Here is a 19,113-nt window from a genome sequence, read left to right on the forward strand (position 1 = left end):
AAATCGGTGCAGACAGCGAACCTACCGCTTGTATCGGATGCTCAGTCACTTTCACTGCCACTCGAGTTCGTCATACCGCTTGAACCGCCACTCTCGGTGTCCCACAGCAGGTCGTCTTCCATTGTGTCGAAGTGGTTTGTGATCGAGCACTTCTTTTAAATGATTTGACCACAACGTCCACTTGGACCCGCGTGGAAGCGGGTCCAAGTGGACGGCTGTTCCAAGTTGAGATCGCGCCGCGGATGCCTTTCCACCTCGGGACTCCGACGGCTCCACCTCAATGACAGAGTGAGTAAGCTCGCTTGGCGGCCTTGGCTACGTGCTCTTCCTAACAAATGGGAGGTGCTTAGATTCGCATGCAAACTTTTTTCCAAATTTTTTCACGAGAATAGAGGGTGGCTGCTTAGAATCACGAAAATACGCTATATATAAACACGATGTCTGTCGACACTTGGCGAAAGATTTATAAGGTTATCTTAGAATGACAGAAAGCTGAGCTAGTTGGTAAGGATTCATTATGCAAAAAAGGTGAGGCGTGCAGACAGGACACAAGAGAAGAGAAGTGGACAACACTATGTAAAGTAATCGAAGGCTGACTCATGCACGCACTTCCACCAGCCGTTGTTAAACTTTCAATCCAAGCATTCCAAAGTGGTAAAAAACGGAATTGCCATGTCGTGCCTTAATTAAGTCTTCTCTTACCAGATCTTACATGCACAAAATGAGTGCCAGTTTTAATGCACAGGTCCAGCGCCTATTAGAAGCAGGTTATCCTAGTGTAGCAGTGGCCACTGTGGCTGAACCCCTAAAGAAGTTGGTTTCGAGGGGGACGCACATGATTACAGAAAGCAGTAATAGCAAAAATAGACTAGTGGCTATTCCGTACATTCATTCAGTATCGCACAGGTTTAAAAAAGTTGCAAGTAGATATGATGTTAATGTAGCTTTCACTGCTCCCAATAAGCTAGGTAAGATATGCGCTGCCGTGCAGAGGAAGAAGGAGCAGGTAAAAGGCAAAAAGAGAACACATTTTTGTCCAGTGAAGCACAGTAAGAACAACAGTTTTACCGACTGTCGTATGGGTGTGGTTTATAATGTTCCCTTTAGCTGTGGCCAGTTCTACATAGGGCAAACGAGGCGGTGTATCAATCAGAGGCTAATGGAACATAAAAGGTCGTTAACCGGTGGATTGAGCTTTCCCTTCATTGCCAAGATTGTAACTGCACGCCTGAGTTAGATGAATGCGCGATATTGTACAGGCACAAGAATGAAGATACGCGTCTTATGGTAGAGGCATGGCATATCTATAATGGTAGAAGTGCGTGCGTGAGTCAGCCTTCGATTACTTTACATAAGGAAGAGATTAAGTGCCTTGACAGCTATCTCTCACGTAGACCGGCACATGTACCGGACTGACACATGCTGATGCCATTCCAGAGCTTACGCAGATGAGTTTTGTGTCGTCTTTCTTTTTTTCACCTCAGTGCTCCCTTCAGTTGATAGTCAGCATTCGTGTTGTCCACTTCTCTTCTCTTGTGTCCTGTCTGCATGCGTCAGCTTTGAAGATTATCTATCTGTTAGCTACTCGTAAGTTCTCGTACACCGCGAGAGTCACGTGGGTAACGTGACCGCTTAGGGGCAGTGATGTTTTCGGCCGTTCCAACAACCCAAGGACGCAAGTGGACGTAGCGGTCTGCGCATGCACAGTACCATCGCCCCTAGTTCTTGCGTGTGCAAGCTGCTTGCGTCCCCTAATATAAATCTCTATTCTGTTTGACTGTGTTTAAAGGTTCAGATTACTCAAGTGCATTTTATATAGGAGTCACACAGTGTACTTTTGATCACAATTGAGCCCAATCTGGATTGAACCTCTCAATTGCACTCAACTCTTTTCTGCAAGTTGTGGAAGGAAGATAATTGCAATTGAGAAATTCGATCTTGATGGGGCTCACTCGCAATTGAAAGCGTCTGTATGGCACCACTATTAGGTTATTCAGACCAAGCAAAAAGAAAGGAAGTACTGCAGTCAAAGCCCATATCTTAAAATTCACATTTTTTAAAGATGGAAAGCATTTTGCCATGTTCACAATTTGCATTTCCCTCACTTTTTTATCGTCTTTACCTCCCAAAGTTTCATCACCTGTTTATGGCAAGTAATAGAACAAGTCTAACCTGTGCTGGAAATTTCTAAAAGGAGATGGAAAAAAATGACATTTAAAAAATTTCCTGGTTTTACATGTCAAAGAGCCCTGGATGTTCAAAATTGATCTGGAGCCCTTCACTGCTTCAGCATTCCTCATAACCAAGGGTGTAACCTCAGAAGAATAAACCTCAAGAATGGTTACTAATACCGTATTTACTCGCATAATGATCGCACTTTTTTGTCCAAAACAATTGACACAAATTCAGGGGTGCGATCATTACGCGGGTTAAATTTCCCGCAAAAAGAAAAAAAAAATTTTTTTTCATCTCGCATTTGCTGCGGGATGACAACAGGTTAACAAATAGGGGACTGCCGCTGTATGTAGTGCGGGTCACAAAAAGAAAAAATGGCGGCTGGCGGAGCAAGCTGAACGCGCCGAACGTGATTTTTTTTCTTCTTGTGAGCACATTACGTACATTGAAACAGTTTCTTCCGTATCAGTAATGAATAATATTTTTAATATCGGCAACTTTGCGGCAATAACATAGCTATGTCCACTTTGAGGGGGCCTCACTTAGCTGCCAGTGACATATGAACACATGACGGGCATGCTGCGGAAACTGCAGCATTTGTCTTCACTACTATCCTAGTACGGCACGTTTCTGCTAAGGGTGGGCGAATGTCTTAGCTGTGTTACAAGCATCGGTATATGAATAGGGTACACTTCTAACATATCAGTGTAAACGTGGCTGTTATCGTTGCCGCTCGCAATTTGTTGCATGCCCACGAGTGCAGACGAGAAAAACCGAAAGGCGCCTTTTTTGTTGTTGTGGTTTACCACAACCATTATGAAGCCTACACATAATAAAGGCGAGTTTGGTTGTGGCTTTTTTTGTCATGGAAGTGCAGAAAGTGATGAAAGGAATGAACAGGGTATCTACTTAAGAATGTTTGGTGCGCACAGACCGCTTGGTTTGTCTTGAAGAGTCATTCGTGTAGCATTCGACAGATAGTAAGCGCGATGATTATTAGCTAGACTTGGCACACGACATATCGCTGCGGCAAGTTCGGGGTGCGATCATTACACCGGAAATAAAAAAAAAAAAGACAAATTTTGACGACAAAATTTAGGGGTGCGATCATTACGCGAGTGCAATCATTGTGCGAGTAAATACGGTATATGTTTGCACACATAGCTTGTTCTTATGCCGCTGTTCATATTTTGTGCTGGCTTGGCTTGTGTTATCCTGTGTTATCCTATCATATGTTATTCTATAATGCTGTCACCAGTAACATTATCTTTGGTCTTTCTGTTTCACTTAATTTTCCTCTCTTTCCCTTCTTGCACACTATACTTGAATTGAGTTTTATGTCATCGTTGAAAATTTTGGATGGAATTATTTGTGGTAAACTATCTATTGCACAGTTACTTTTCCTGATTAAACGTAACCTCACAATATTACAAGAAAAAAAAATTGACCATGTAAACCTGCATGCATTCCTCTGCAGTGCTGCTCTCACTAGTGCCCTTTAGTGCCTTACATTTGCATCATAATGCGCACTTCACCAAGCATCCACAGTCTCTGCATATAAAGGTGGGGGACCCAAGGAGCAACTTGCACAGTTTTGCTCTGGTTACATTCTGAATGCACTTCAGATGAAGCATTATCTAAGCACCAACATTTCATTACTATGTTTACTCTTTTCTAAACTCCCTGTCTTGTTCACAGCGACTAGAATAAAGGGCAGTGTTGGGCGGTGGCTGGGTGGTGAAGAAGGGCATTTTTCACTGGTTGCACTTCTTCATTAAATGTCGGGCATCAAAAGCAGGTTATTGCTTTAGTTCCTTTGTCAGCATTGTCTTCAACTTTCCATCTCATGCACGTACAGGTGCATGCAACAGCTTCCACACAGTGCTTGTCTAATTGAGTTTCGCATGGAATTTTTTTGCAGCTTGAACTAGCCTTTGGCATTTTCTCATACTTCCACATCATCTTGGTCACAGTGGTCACCTATGACATTCCATAATGTTAACTGTGCACCATGGTAACACTTCTCTCTAATTAATCTGAAGTTAACTGTAGTTCACTTATTTCTGTGACACATTGATATCACAAGTGTTATTTGTCTAATCAGCAGCACCCATGTGCCTTCTGCTCTGTTTCCCACCGAGCAGGAAAGGGAGCTTTGGGAATGCCACCAGTCCTTTTGGCTGCCGTAAGTGTGCCTGCAATAGACATGGCGATGCCACACGAGGCACATGTGACTCAAGCACAGGGGATTGCTACTGCCTGCACAACACCAATGGGAAACACTGCGAGTCTTGCCATCCAGGGTACTTTGGTGATCCCAGGTACGTTAACCCAGAGCTTGCATGGTAGTGCATGCAGTGGTGGTGGTGTATTTCACAAAGTTAAACAGTTAGCCAAAAGAGACAGCACGCTAGGAGAGGAGCCTGGCTGCAGTACACGGCTCATACATGATGCCTTTTGGAGGTTGCAGCATGATGTGTCACTACATTTATTGAATGCTAATCGCAGCAGCGTCGACGATCCATCGCGAGATGGCTTCTGCCCGAATTTTTTTGCTCCTTTATGTAAACTTGCAATGATGCTGTGCAGTTTCTCGGTTGTAGCGTGCTCTTTAGGCTTCATAATCACACTTCCAAAAATGACATCTTATGCACATCTTATTGTCCCAGATTGTTCTTTTCCTGCACAATAAGTTAATTGGAACAACCTATCATTGCACCTTATTGTAGAAGTTCAGCGGAAGCCACAGGGAAGTGGGATCAGGAGAGTTGTATTAGTTATTACTCATGTCCAATGATAAAAAAAGCCACTCTTGCCATGAGAGGAGGTCTGATAAGCCAAAAAATCCACTGACGATTACATTACTTCCTAATTTGAAATTTGAGTGCAGATCTACCCGTGTTTTCATTTTGCGATAAATTTGCTGGTATGGACAATCTGTCTCATGCGGCGCATTCCAAAAGGAGTCTTTTGCCTTGCTAATCGGGAGATTGCAAGAGGTAGCGCGTGGGTGACACGTGTGTGACACGTGGGTGCAATTCACAGCAGCCACCACAGACAGATGCAGTGCAGTGCTTTGTTTCCATGGAGACACAGCACGCTACTCTGGCACCATATTGTAGCCATCGTCGCCTCACAGCCTGCCTTGCTCATCACTACACTTTTCTTCTTGTGCTTTCGTTCCACCGACGACGAGAGTAGCCCTTCATTGTGGGGAAGTTGTGCCACCAGTGTCAGCAGTGACAACACCCAAGGGAGCGTCACATTGAGCTTTACTTGTAGCCGCTCACCATTGCCCCTTGCAGGAGCAGCGATCCCCGTCACACACGCTGGTACTGCGGACTGACCTCAGCAACTGACGCCGCGGACGAGCATAGCCCTCTCCGACTCACGCTCCCTAGGTCCGCCCTCGGAAGCACAGATGAGATTGCCCACACAGCTGCAGATGCCTAGGCTGCTGGCAACTCTGCACATGTGCAGGCCATCTCCCCTTTGCTCCTCTTGACTTCACTTCTTGACTTCACAAGCAGCAATAGTCTTGACATCCTGAACGACGGCTCACCAACATTTTTTCGTGGCACAACATACAGCAGCCATCTCAATTTAGCTATCGCTTCACGATGCCTTTCGTCTTCTGCTGCCTACAGATGCACAGGTGCACAGATGCTGAAATGTATGGTAGCGCTGAAATGTATGGTAGCGATCACCTACCTACTTATGTACAACTGAGATGGTTTACAAGGCTCTCAAGTTCTCACACACAACGTACTGACTGGGATGCTTTTCAAAACAGGCTGGAAGAGTCCTGCAACTGTATAATTTCTCCAAAAGAGATTGAGGAGCGCTTTACAGCAGTAATGCACACAACAACACGCATCATCCAAACATCAAATTCAAGAACATCTGTTGACGTTAATATGACGAGAGATGAGTAGCAGGCTAGAGATACGCTCTCCAGGCCGACCTCTCCTCCTTTCTCTTCATTAAAATCTACTCTTCCTCCTCCAGGCAAATATGGAAGCAAATGAGGAAAGAGAAAGTAAAGATAACTTGATCTTGCATACTGAAAAGATTTTGCGCCAAAAAACAACAAACACAAGAAAGACGACGACACCACGGGCGCAAAATCTTTTCAGTATGCAAGATCACCAACTAGCCCAGCAGTTAACTCTTCTAAGGTATATAACTTGATCCGCAAGCAAAAGCATGGCATTGACATCGCCAAGCTCCTTGCTTCGTAGCACAATGTAGGCTTGCATCTACATGGCTATCGTCATCTTAGCTCTCTAAAAAAATTTGCGTGGTCTGACTGTTCGTGATTAGAACCAGACATCTGTATTCACTGTACAAAGATCTTGGCAATGAGGTAGCAGTATTCATAAATAAAAGTTCCCAGAAAAAAAATTTTGCATACTTATTTTATTTTATTTTTTATTTCATTTTAGCTTTACACCAAAAATGCTGAACCCTAGTTGTAGCATATCAGTTTGTTGATTGCAAAGCGTGAGTGACTGCTTGTGTGTGTAGATGAGTTAAATAACTACAGAAGCTTGTACTGCAAAGTTAGTTTGGACTTTAACAGAGATAATATCGTCAGACTTTAGCATAGTTTATCATGATTCTTTGCTCGTAATCTTTGTGCACCGTAAATTTTTGTGAAATTTTGCATTGTAATGTTCCTGAAAATAAATGGGCCATGAAATACATCTGTTTTATAGTGTGCTTTGTTATATCGCTACAGTACTCAAAGGAGTGCTGGCCACTATGTGTTTGAGCTTTGTGAGCAGCAGGACCATGTCAGCTGTCATTTGACCTGAACTGGGGCACTGCAATGAGCTTGCACTCTGCCTCCAAAGGGCACCGAGCACCATGCTGCAAGAAACTCAGTATTGCACAAGTTGACGAAGGACAGGTTTATTTGCACCTAAGCTCTCATTACACTTTTTATTGTACAAACACCTGGTCCCAGTCTATACAATATACAAAGGCCCCTAGGGCAAAGTTTGAATAGACAGGATAGGTGCCACTAGCATGTTTATTATTTGTTATTTATTTATTACTGCCAGCCTGACTACCAGGCCTTTGGCAGTAGTGGGTGTTACAGATGGTAAGTGAGTAGCATGTCACCAAGAAAATAAAGAGCATCTGCAAGGACCATTTCATACATATGCCTTAGTAGCATTGTAACATTGCAAATGACATAAAAATGAACAAAAAAGAAAAAAAAGAAAAGGAAAAGAATGTTGCAATATCAGAATAAACTATCACAAAGTACAGAAGTGCTGTCAGTACACTGCATAGAGGGAAATAAAAAGGAAGCCAGGAAGTCATGTAAGTGGGTGCATGGTTGTAAAATGGAAGGACACAAACATGCCGTTGCCTGTCGGTTATCGAACAAAATATTTGCAAGGCTGATATATGGGACAAAAAATACTTACAATTACAGTTTTTTGAGTGCATGCATGAACAAAGGTAGTGTCAGACTCACTGCTGTTCTTTCTGGCAACGTGTTCCATTCGCGAATGGATAGAGGAAAAAAAATTTTTTTATTAAGCTGGTCCGACACAAGTATTGATTTAGTTTCATAGAATGAGAAGAGCACGGGTGCCTGTTATAGTGTTCTCTATACACTACTGTTACAGGGGGAAAGCTCTCATGAAATGCTGCAAAGAGGAGGGAGGGGATTTTCGCCAGGGTTATGATGCTGTGCACTTTCGCAGTCACCAAAGGGCCTCATCACACTAGCATAGGGCAATCTCCTTCAGGTGTTTGCCTTTGATGAGTGCAGCATAGTGTAGTAGGAACACACACGAGCAGTAAACACACTTATTTGGCTTAGTGTTGAGGAAGGTGCAGTGCAGTGTGCATGCTCACCATAGGTGGAAGCACCATAGATGAGCTCAAGTCCAAACAATGCCTAAGTGGGCTGTCGGACGAAACAAAAGTATGTGTGCACCTTGCACTGGTCCCAGAGAGATCTCTGTGCTTGCTTTCAAGGTCGTGCTGTACATGGCCAGAAGAGCGAAGGCTCAGTTCCTGGCAAAGAAGGTTCAGTGAAAACTACCTGCTGAACCTTTCAAGGCAGAGCACCAGCTGAGTGACAGCTTGGCCATGGGTGGAAAGGGAGGAGGAACAAGGATGGAAGAATAGGCAAACACCCACACAAAGGCAATGGGGCATGTCACAATCCTGACAGCTTATAGTTTTCAAAGGAAATTACTGATGAGAGCTCAATTCTACAGGTAAACAAATAGTATTAGTCGTGATGACAGTCAGTGCACTACGCAAAATAAGGGACAAAAAAAAAAGAAGAAAGTTCTTGTTACCTTCTTGGTTTTTTTGTCTCTTGTTTTGCATAGTACGCTGACCACCATCATGAACAGTTGGAACTGTTCCAACTCGCCCAAATTACCATTTTGTTAACCAGGGTGACCGCATTTCAATGAGGAAATGGTGTGCCACTTGCTGTGGAACAAAATCCTGTGCAGCTTTTTGAGGGAAACAGTTGTAGATGCCTCTTTCTTGCTTTGGGATTCTCATGCTTCTTTTTATTGGTGCACACAGGAATGGAGGCCGCTGCTACATAGACTGCAGTCCCAAGCGTGTTGTGTATGTGGAGCCAGATGGAGGTGGACTGGGTGTGCCAGAAATGGAAGGTCCAGTGGAGGCCCGCCACTGCCTATGGATCCTCACCAGTACTCTAACCAACAAAAGCAACACTCTCTCTATGTGAGCCTCCTTGTGTGTAATAATCACCACTATGGTCACTGATGGCTGATACTTCACATTACAGCAAAACTGCATTATTATGAACACAAGATATACAAATATTTCAGCTTAACGAAGTTGTCTGAAACCTTGCACCAACTGTCTTGAGTTTCACTGCAAAAGTATTTCAGTACTACAAATTTCAGAATACAGGCAACGTCCATTAAAGGGGTCCTCAACCATCCCTCAGGCTTGGTGAAAAAACACAGTCTGTGGATAGCATACACTGCTGTGAACACCAGTTACTCAACGCTCATTTTAAAAAGATTGAAACCGAACTCGCATACAAAAAGCAAGGCACAACTGTTGTCTAATCACACGGCAAGAAAGAGGAGGCACTCTTCGCAAGGATCAGACGAGCTGGCATGCAAGCTGGTGATTGGGTCGCACGAGACAGTAAACGTCAACACATGGTGCAATCCCATATCGCATAGGCAGTTTAGTGATAGCAAAGCAAAGCCCTGTGTCATCGTGTAGTGAACAATGATATGATGCAGACGGTGCACATGTGCTGTACAGCAAACCGAGCAAGCCGCCGGTGGCTAATAGCCGGCAGGTGTAGCTCACTGGGATGTCGAATCAGAGATCAGTAGCGTTTGCGACACGACTGCAAGCAGCTCATAATAAAGCTCCTATGTTGGTCAGCACAGCGTGTACACAACTATGTCACACTTAAATGGCAATACATTTGATTTTATTGACACTGATGGAGGCGAACGTGCAAGCCAGGCGAGCTTGTGATTGCTGGGAGATGGTATAGGCGTAGCTCGCTGACCATAAGGAGAGTGGGGGGCTTGCTCAGAATTACTATTCGCTCTGACTTCGCTTTGAACCCCCCAAAATTATGTATGCATAAACCTAATAACAATGTTTCAGAATAATAAACAAATTTACACTGTGTCCTGAAGTTCATCATTCCGAAATTTCTCTGTAGTATTCTGCCTTTTTCTCAATATGGTGAAATCCTGATTATTCCAAATCTCTAAATTCGAATTGACGGATAATTCGAACTGCTTTGTTGGTCCGAGCAAATTCCTATATGTATTTGAATAAAGAAAAAAATCCCGCGGATTCCAACTCCAAAAATGGCACAATGGTTATTTCAAACTTTCTTGCTCCCATGGACTGCTTTGTGTACAAACCCGAGCCAAAGGTGGATGTTAGATGCGTCGCCAGCAACTGTAATGTGGAGTGCTGTAAAAATGATGAGAAAAGAGCTGAGAGCAAACCGGAACAAGCAGCGCATGCGTGCCCTCCTTTCCGATCCAGCTTAGAGGGTGCAGGAAACAGCCCCCTAGCCCACGCTTGATCACGTTACCACGCACTCGCCTGCGCCCCCCCCCACCCCCAACACACACCTTTAGCACACACTCACCTGTCGTACTCCCACCCTCTTAGCGCACGCTTGATCATGTTACCACGGCCTCGATCACGTCATCTCCGTTGGAGGACGGCGCGCATCAAGCCACCAACCTTCACTGCTCACCATCCTACGTTTTCCCTCGCACCCACGGCAAACGGCGCACAAGGCATGATCTTATCGCAAGTGGACGTTATACGGAACCTAGGCTTTTCCGGCACACGTCGTCGCTGTCGCGCGCTGATGGAGGAAAGATATGACTTCTTCAATGTGAGCCCAGTCACGGTTTTTCTTTAGCACGGTGTATCTCGCTATTGATCGGGTGCTATATTTAAAGGGATTCTCTTACCGTACTGAAGATAAATTGCTCTTCGTTCAAACATTACAATCTTAATATAGTCGACTTCTGTTAATTCGACCTTGATGTAACTGACAAAATTGGTCGAATTAGCTGGCGGGTTAAATTGAACAAAAGACAAAAAAAAAAACGCCGGAACACGCCGTTAGTTCACTTGGCAGCATCTGCCTTTAAGGTTAGCTTCGCCAAAGTACAGCCGTTGTGTGCGGTGAAGCACATCAAACGGTGAAAGGTGCCACCGTTATAGAACATAGCTCGTGTTCCTTAATTTACACACGCACTTGCGCCTCTCCAATCGCAGTACGAGCACCGAGACGCCTAATAAGTTTGCTGGCAGGCCTTCATAATTTTAGACAGACCCCCGCTCTTTTGTTGGCCCTAAACGTCCCCTCGACAGTTTTTTCATCTTACTGCCTTCCTTTTCGCTAGCTTTCCCAAAACACAGATGGTTTTTCTCCGCTTCTCAGGGTACGGCTCATGCGTGTGCTTATAATTAAGGAACGCGTATAGGCCTCGTCAACGATCTCATGAACAGGGCTCAAATCGCCACAGGAGCATAAGAAACATCTCTGAATGGCTTCCAGTATGCATATTTTGCGTCTAGGGGGTTGTACTGTGACAGGAGATGGCGCGTGCACACGTGTATAATTAAGGAACGCGTACTGTGTCCCGTGACAGTGGCCCCTTTCCATTCTTGGTATGCTTCACCTCGTAACATGGTTGTATTGCGGCGAAGCTGACCAGTCAAGTTTGAATTATTTGGCAAATGCCAATTTTGAAATCAAGATAACTGAAGTTAGGTTCCCATAGAAATGTATGGGAACCTGCGGTACCTTTGGTCAGGATCGAGCTAAATGAAAAATCTAATTAACTAAAGCCTACTGTGTTTGTATTTGGTTCAGAAACCGCATATCCAATATTTTCAAAATATTCAACATGACAAGAATGTTTGGAACTGCAAGCTATTTGAGAGTGCACTTGCAAGCATCAGCTTCCATTTTTTTTATAACAAGGCTCATCGTAACAGCACTATAGGGACTTCAGGCATTGTTTATTCATATTGCTGGCCGTGTAGTAGTGGGAAAGGTTTTTAAAAAAGCTTGAAATGATTTTAGCTCCCATTGTTGGCAACCTTCAAGTTACCTTGAGCCAAAAGCCAGAGCCGTTATCTGGACACTCGAATGAGAACATCCGGGCACTCAAACTAAAACATCCGGGCAGGTTGCAAGAGCAAAACAAGATCATCCGGGCAACCAGTCAAAACTTTAAAAGATGAGGTCTCTTTGTACAGGGCTGCATTAAATATGCTAGTTACTGCCCAAGCAAGTTACAAAAAAGATTGCTTCTGAGTTCTTCCTAATGTTTGTTCACAATATCACTCAAGCTGTAACCTCTGGTACACTGAAGTTTTATTTTTCATTTTGAGTAGGGCAACATTCAAAAGGCATATGCAGGGCACCATACACTTCATTGTTATCTTTTGGTGCTGAAAGCTGAACGCCAGCGGTCTGTGAGTTCCACAGCGAGGGTTTTGTGCCACCTCAAGAGATGGTGCCATGCTGCGTGGTGCCTCCTTCAGGCGCTTCTACCCGCCGCAGTGGCATAGTAGTTATGGTGTCATGCAGCTAAGCACGAGGTCGCGGGATCAAATCCAGGCCTCGACGGGCTGCATTTCAATGGAGGCGCAATGCAAAAACGCCTGTGTCCCATGCATTGGGGGCACTTTAAAGATCCCCTGGTGGTCAAAATAATCTGGAGTCCCCCACTACGGCGTGCCTCATAATCAAATCGCAGTTTTGGCATGTAAATCCCCAGAATTCAGTTCATTCTCCTTCTAGCTGGGCAGTGCACTCTGCCTCCCTGGCATCTTTCGCTGCCTGTTGTCTGGCCTTCAGCCGGTTTTCTTCTTCTTGCTGGGCAACATCCATGTGGACCAGTGCACAGTATGGCGTGCTGCGGTTTGGTGCAGTGTGGTGTGGTGTGGTGAAGTGTGCTGTGCTGTTGCGAACATGCACTACACCTATTTTAAGATTGTGGATTATATCATCTCCCACCAGTCTGCTTTACTGGTTGCCATTTCATGCTTACATCTACTCTTGATTATGGGAGAGCCATCAATTTTTTGTTTGTTTATATCTAACGTACCATTGGGTGCCGGATTTTGTGCTACCTACTTTGTTCACTCATGTCATAGTGGATAGCATGATTAGAGTGCAATCTTCATGGGAGGATTGACACAATGGACATACTTTTGAACAAAAAGGCCATGTAATGGCAAGTGTGTACACAGCAGGGTGCGATAGCAGGTAGCACAGCTGATGAGCTGGGCACCTATGAGCTCTGCCGCACGTTCCATAGCCAGGCTAGAGACAGCTCATGCACTGTGCCTGGCCGTGGCCTTCCACATCCCCTGACAACATATTCTGAGAATGGATGATGCAAAATGTAGGAACAAAGGTCTGTGTGCTCTTTTCATAACTGTTCGAAGAACCACAGCAGTAATCCTTCGGAGTGGCAAGGGCCTCACAGCATCCACAATGCTATGCGGGTGATGAGTTGGAAAAAGCACTTTCGCCCAACAAAGCATGATTTAGCAACTGAGCACATCTTCTGACTATATTTAATAGCTGTTGAGCTACCTGGCTGCCTTGCATTAAAGGAAAGTCAAAACAGCGTGCCATATCTGCCATGCCTCAGGAGCAGTGTGCATGCAAAACCGAAAGAAAAAGAAAAACTAAGTGCTCCCGTCATGCCTTTCCGAGCAATAGTCACAGTGATACACTTTTTATCACTTTGGCTTGCTTAAATGCAAATGCCGCTTTTGCTGCATTCATTTGTCACCAAATTTTTGGTGGTTGCCGCATTCCAGGGCAAGCGCACCACGTGATGAGTGGCAAGCAGCTGAATGCCTCTGAATTAAAGAATAATAATGCAGCTGAATAATGCATGTGGTAATAAAGCCAGATTGTGAATGGTAACTATTAAATTTTCTGAATTAGCAAGGGTTAAATTAACTTTCACTATAATGACTTGCTGGTTCATTTCTATTCTTGTCAAGATTGTTGGGATGATTCAACATGTGAAAATATGTAAAGATAAGTAAATGTATCTGCATTTGATTGTTCAATATATAAAGCTTTGTATTCATATTCTGACCCTTATATATAGCTTTCATTGATTACGAGAAAGCGTTTGATTCAGTCGAAACCTCAGCAGTCATGGAGGCATTACGGAATCAGGGTGTAGATGAGCCATATGTAAAAATACTGGAAGATATCTATAGCGGCTCCACAGCCACCGTAGTCCTCCATAAAGCAAGCAACAAAATCTCAATAAAGAAAGGCGTCAGGCAGGGAGATACGATATCTCCAATGCTATTCACAGCGTGTTTACAGGAGGTATTCAGAGACCTGGATTGGGAAGAATTGGGGATAAAAGTTAATGGAGAATACCTTAGTAACTTGCGATTCGCTGATGATATTGCCTTGCTTAGTAACTCAGGGGACCAATTGCAATGCATGCTCACTGACCTGGAGAGGCAAAGCAGAAGAGTGGGTCTAAAAATTAATATGCAGAAAACTAAAGTAATGCTTAACAGTCTCGGGAGAGAACAGCAATTTACAATAGGCAGCGAGGCACTGGAAGTCGTAAGGGAATACATCTACTTAGGGCAGGTAGTGACGGCGGATCCGGATCATGAGACGGAAATAATCAGAAGAATAAGAATGGGCTGGAGTGCGTTTGGCAGGCATTCCCAAATCATGAACAGCAGGTTGCCGTTATCCCTCAAGAGAAAAGTATATAATAGCTGTGTCTTACCAGTACTCACCTACGGGGCAGAAACCTGGAGGCTTACGAAAAGGGTTCTACTCAAATTGAGGACGACACAACGAGCTATGGAAAGAAGAATGATAGGTGTAACGTTAAGGGATAAGAAAAGAGCAGATTGGGTGAGGGAACAAACGCGAGTTAATGACATCTTAGTTGAAATCAAGAAAAAGAAATGGGCATGGGCAGGACATGTAATGAGGAGGGAAGATAACCGATGGTCATTAAGGGTTACGGACTGGATCCCAAGGGAAGGGAAGCGTAGCAGGGGCGGCAGAAAGTTAGGTGGGCGGATGAGATTAAGAAGTTTGCAGGGACGGCATGGCCACAATTAGTACATGACCGGGGTTGTTGGAGAAGTATGGGAGAGGCCTTTGCCCTGCAGTGGGCGTAACCAGGCTGATGATGATGATGATGATGATTCATATTCGGTTTGTATTAGAAAAACTTCATGTAATAAATGGGGCGGGGAGGGGGGTGAAGCTTATATCTTGTACCCAGTGAAGAACTCGCAAGCGTGAAAACTTAATGATGAGAATGATGTTGCATGTGTGTGAATTGAGTGCCTTTCCTTTTTCTTCTTTTCGCCCACCTAGGCAACCAGGAGCTACCTTGGAGTTAACACTGCTTCCAAACCTGAGGGTTCCATGCCCTGAAAATCATATCTATGTTTACTCGGGGGTTCCACCTTTCGTGCTTTCTGCTGTGCATGGCAGTGAAGAAAGTGTGCTGCTGGGAGCGTTTTGTGGTACCAACCTGACAGGTAAGGAGTAGCTCACTTGTAGACAGTAATGTTGGTATTCTAGGACCACATTATGCAGGATCTTCTTTTCTCTGGAAAAAATTGTACAGTATTGCCGTTCTGTGCTTTGTGAAAGCATTCTAGCTCTTCTCTTAGCGCTCTTCCAAGCATGACAGCCGTAAAGACGCAATCAATGATCTTGCCCTGATGTTGTTCTGTGTGTTTCTCATTCGTTTACTGCTCTGCACATAGTGTGCATTTAAAGTGTAGAATTGAGGTGTTGATTTCTGTAACTCTTGTAAATTGGCAAAACATTATTACCAGTGACATACCTCACCAAGTGTGTGATAATTAATGAAAACTACCTTTAATTAATTTCATCAGGGGACATGTTCTAGTTGTAAAATTGAAGTCAGTCTGTGCTTAAGGCATGACTACTTAGTAGGTGTCTGAAGACTAGCACAAGTTTTGAGATATATCTTCATGAAGTTGCAGGGAAGTATGTTAGATTTGTGCACTCCAGGACATAACTTACATTGAAAATGAATGTGATGATGTGTATGCTGTTTAATGATGTGTATTGGTGATTTATGCAAGTAATTTGTGATGTATATTTTGCTTTGTATATTTCTGTATGTGTATTTCTTGGCTAGGTGCATTCCTGAACACTGACTGGCCTCAATTCTACAATTCCAATACTGCCCAAAATTAATTTGATGCAATTGTGCAATTTAGAAAAGATTATCGCACATTTACGGATGTCTGCCTCTATTAGTATGTGTTTCCAAAGAAGAATTCATTGTCTGTATTGTACTGTCTCCTAGAAAAATGAGACAATCTTCGTCAAAACAGGTGGTATAGCCTTTTTATTCTGATCTGGGCCTTCTTTTTCCGTGTCACTGCTTGCAAAACAAGACAGCACTTGAAGCTAGATCTTGTGTTCGGGCCACTTACTAGCATGGGTGCACAGCCATTGAGTTTTGTGCCTGCAAACCTGATGGGTTTTCCCTATGTGCAGCAAACATCACACTGGTGTCACCAACAGGCTGGCTTTCGGTGTACTTTCGGCGTGGCCGCTTACCCCAAGGGTTCAGTGCTAGTTTCCGTCGCCTGGACTGCCCCAGTGCCTGCATGTCTGAGCAGCAGCGCCACTGCAGCCACAGTGGAGAGTGCGTGTGTGGCCGTGGCTATGTCGGCAGCCACTGCCAGGTGGCCAGCTGCCCCAACGAGTGCTCAGCGAGCCAGCGCCATGGCCTCTGTGAAAAGGTGCCATGATTTGGTAGTATGCATGCTGCTGTGTCTAGCTGGCGCAGATAACACGTGTGTCATGCGAAATCCAAAGCTGGAACTTGATCCTCTTCATAAAGGTGGCTTGCTACTCTTACTGCATAGAGGCAGTGTTGTTTGTGTTACGTGAAGACTGCAGAGAGATCAAAAGATTCCACATGTCATGTGGCTAATAACTCGCTTACCTTTTACAGTGGAACCTTGTTAATAATATACCTGGTGGGAATGCAGCATAACTGCTCATTAAATAGTGCTAGTAGGCATTAACCAGCAAGTACTAATTTGCATCTGTTTACCTTTGTCGCTGCCATCAAAGAATGAACTGTGACACCACAGTAAATGTTACCTTGAATGAACACAAAGTTTTTTTATTGTTTTTGTTATTTTTTTGCAAAGCAAGGAAAAAAAAAAGTTATGGCTCTTTCGCACAACCGTGCAACCAAGAACAAGCACTATACCAAGCACCACCTGGAAACTGTGGTAGGGCCCAGAGCACAGTGGAAGAGCAGACAATGTATCAACTCGTCAAGCTCTGCCCATTGCATCATAAACTTTCTGCAAAATTTTCAAACCATTGAAGGTAATTAAAATCAAAAACCACTTTGCTATGTTAAAAATATGCTTAACCCTTTGAGGGTCGAATTATTTTGAAAAAAACTTTCCCAGGTGGTCAAATTACTTTATTGCAGATCTTGAATGTACAAGATGTATAAAGTCGGGAATAAATAGTAAAAAAAAAATTAGGAACAGTATTTTGGTGTCGGCATTACTCAGAACTGCAAAATGTTCAATAGTATTTCAGAGTGTGGTACTCCTTGAAACACGGGCCTCCGCACAGCGCCTTATCGCGGTCTGCACACCTAAAATGCGTGTATGTTCTTCTCTTGAAGCGACGAGTTGTGTTGGCGCACACATGACATCTTCTCTGCGTGCGGCTGCCTTGGGCAGAGGTCTGAGGCACCCTCTCGTGGTAAGCGCGCTGCCGCAGAGAGCGAGAATACTTCGCAAGTGGCAGTGATAAGCAAGCTAAGAACAGTGTCAATCAAGATAGAAATCAACTTCCGCCACCCCTGCGATACCGTGCCGACAAAGAGAAAAATTACGTTTCGCGCGCCTCCGTTGCGATCACGTAGAGGAACTGAAACCGCAAAAAAGCGTTGTCGATGAGAGCGAGAACACCTCGCGAGCGGCAGTTATAAACAAGCTAAGAGCAGCGCCAATCAACATAGAAATCAACTTCCACCGCCTCTGCAAGAGAGTGCCGACAAAGAGAAAAATGACGTTTCGAGCGCCTCCGTTGCGATCACGCGGCGAAACCGCAACCTGAAAAGGGGTGTTGCCGCAGTCTGCGCGACACGCTGAAGCTAGAAATCAGTTCTGTTTATCTCCCCAAGAAGGTAGCACAAATTTCAAACGCTTCTTGCAAGTCCTAAGAGGTGGCAGCACCTCCCAGTAAGCATGCATTGTCATTATGGCGCGAAATTTCAAACGGAGGGTCGAAACCGTACCCGTACGGCAAAGACCTTGCGGGACAGAAAACCGCCGCCGTACATGTACGGCAAAAACCTTCAAAGGGTTAAAAGCGTATTTTTAAAAGCGTACGGATTGCATTCTTTCCCTAGTTAGCCAAAGATCGTGCCACCATGTCAGCGGCAACAACACCCAAAGGAGCATCACATGGAGCCTTATTCGTAGCCGCTCGCCATCACTCCTTGCAGGAACAGTGATACAAGTCACACACGCTGGTACCGCGGACGAGCGTAGCCTTCCCTAACTCACGCCACCCTGCCCCCCCCCCCCCCTCAAAAGCGCAGATGAGATCGCCCACACGGTGGCAGATCCCTTGGCCGCCAGCAACTCGGTGCATGAGCAGGCCGTTTCCCCTCCCTTCCTCCTCCACTTTACTCCTGGCACACTCTTCTTTCATCTACTGCTGTGCTCTGCGTTCGCTTTTATCTTTCGCCTGTGCTCTTTCGCTTGGTTCCCTACTGTGGGGAAATCTTGTAGGTTACACCAGATTTTTCTTTCTGAAGGAACTACTTCACTTAATATTTTATGCAATACATAAACAAATAGCAGAATGAATGCACATTTCACACATAAATGTTTTATTAACGAGATATATGTCATAAAAAAGATATAAATTGCCACAATCAAGATTGTGAGATAAAATTGAACAAAATTTGTAAAGACACACTTTTATCTACTAAGAATATTATGTAAAAAAAATTTTGAGATATCCAAAATGTATTGTTGTCTAATAGGCATTTTCTCCAAAAAATCAAAATTTTTCGTTGAAAAGGTATTCCACTACAAAAATTTAGCTGCAAGCACTACAGTTGGGCTTGCCAGACTGTGGCTGTCTATGTTCCGGACTAGTTTGCATTGTCATCACTCTCAGAGTCAAAGTCTGATGAAAAGGCAGCATCCTCAGACTCGCTCCTGCTTGATCCATCCAGCCTCTGGGAGCATGCGCCGCTCCTGGAGGCGGCCATTTTTGCTTTCCTCTTTGACAATCGCAAAGCTTCGGAGCACATTAAAATATCACTGCCTGGTGGGAAAAAAAACGAGCTGCTTAGAAAACAAAAGCATAGT

The 19,113-nt window shown here is 44.3% G+C and overlaps 1 protein-coding gene across 1 annotated transcript in view; it reads left to right on the forward strand.

Moving 5' to 3' along the window:
* Megf8 (multiple EGF like domains 8) overlaps positions 1–19,113 on the forward strand; it is a 209,229-nt gene that overhangs the window by 68,098 nt on the left and 122,018 nt on the right. The window contains exons 14-17 of the mRNA XM_075688154.1: positions 4,320–4,496; positions 8,740–8,904; positions 15,086–15,252; positions 16,250–16,497. Coding sequence (XP_075544269.1) covers positions 4,320–4,496; positions 8,740–8,904; positions 15,086–15,252; positions 16,250–16,497 — 757 coding nt within the window. The remainder of the gene's footprint in view (positions 1–4,319; positions 4,497–8,739; positions 8,905–15,085; positions 15,253–16,249; positions 16,498–19,113) is intronic.

This window comes from Dermacentor variabilis, chromosome 1, assembly GCF_050947875.1.
Source record: "Dermacentor variabilis isolate Ectoservices chromosome 1, ASM5094787v1, whole genome shotgun sequence".
Taxonomy (NCBI): Eukaryota; Metazoa; Arthropoda; class Arachnida; order Ixodida; family Ixodidae; genus Dermacentor; species Dermacentor variabilis.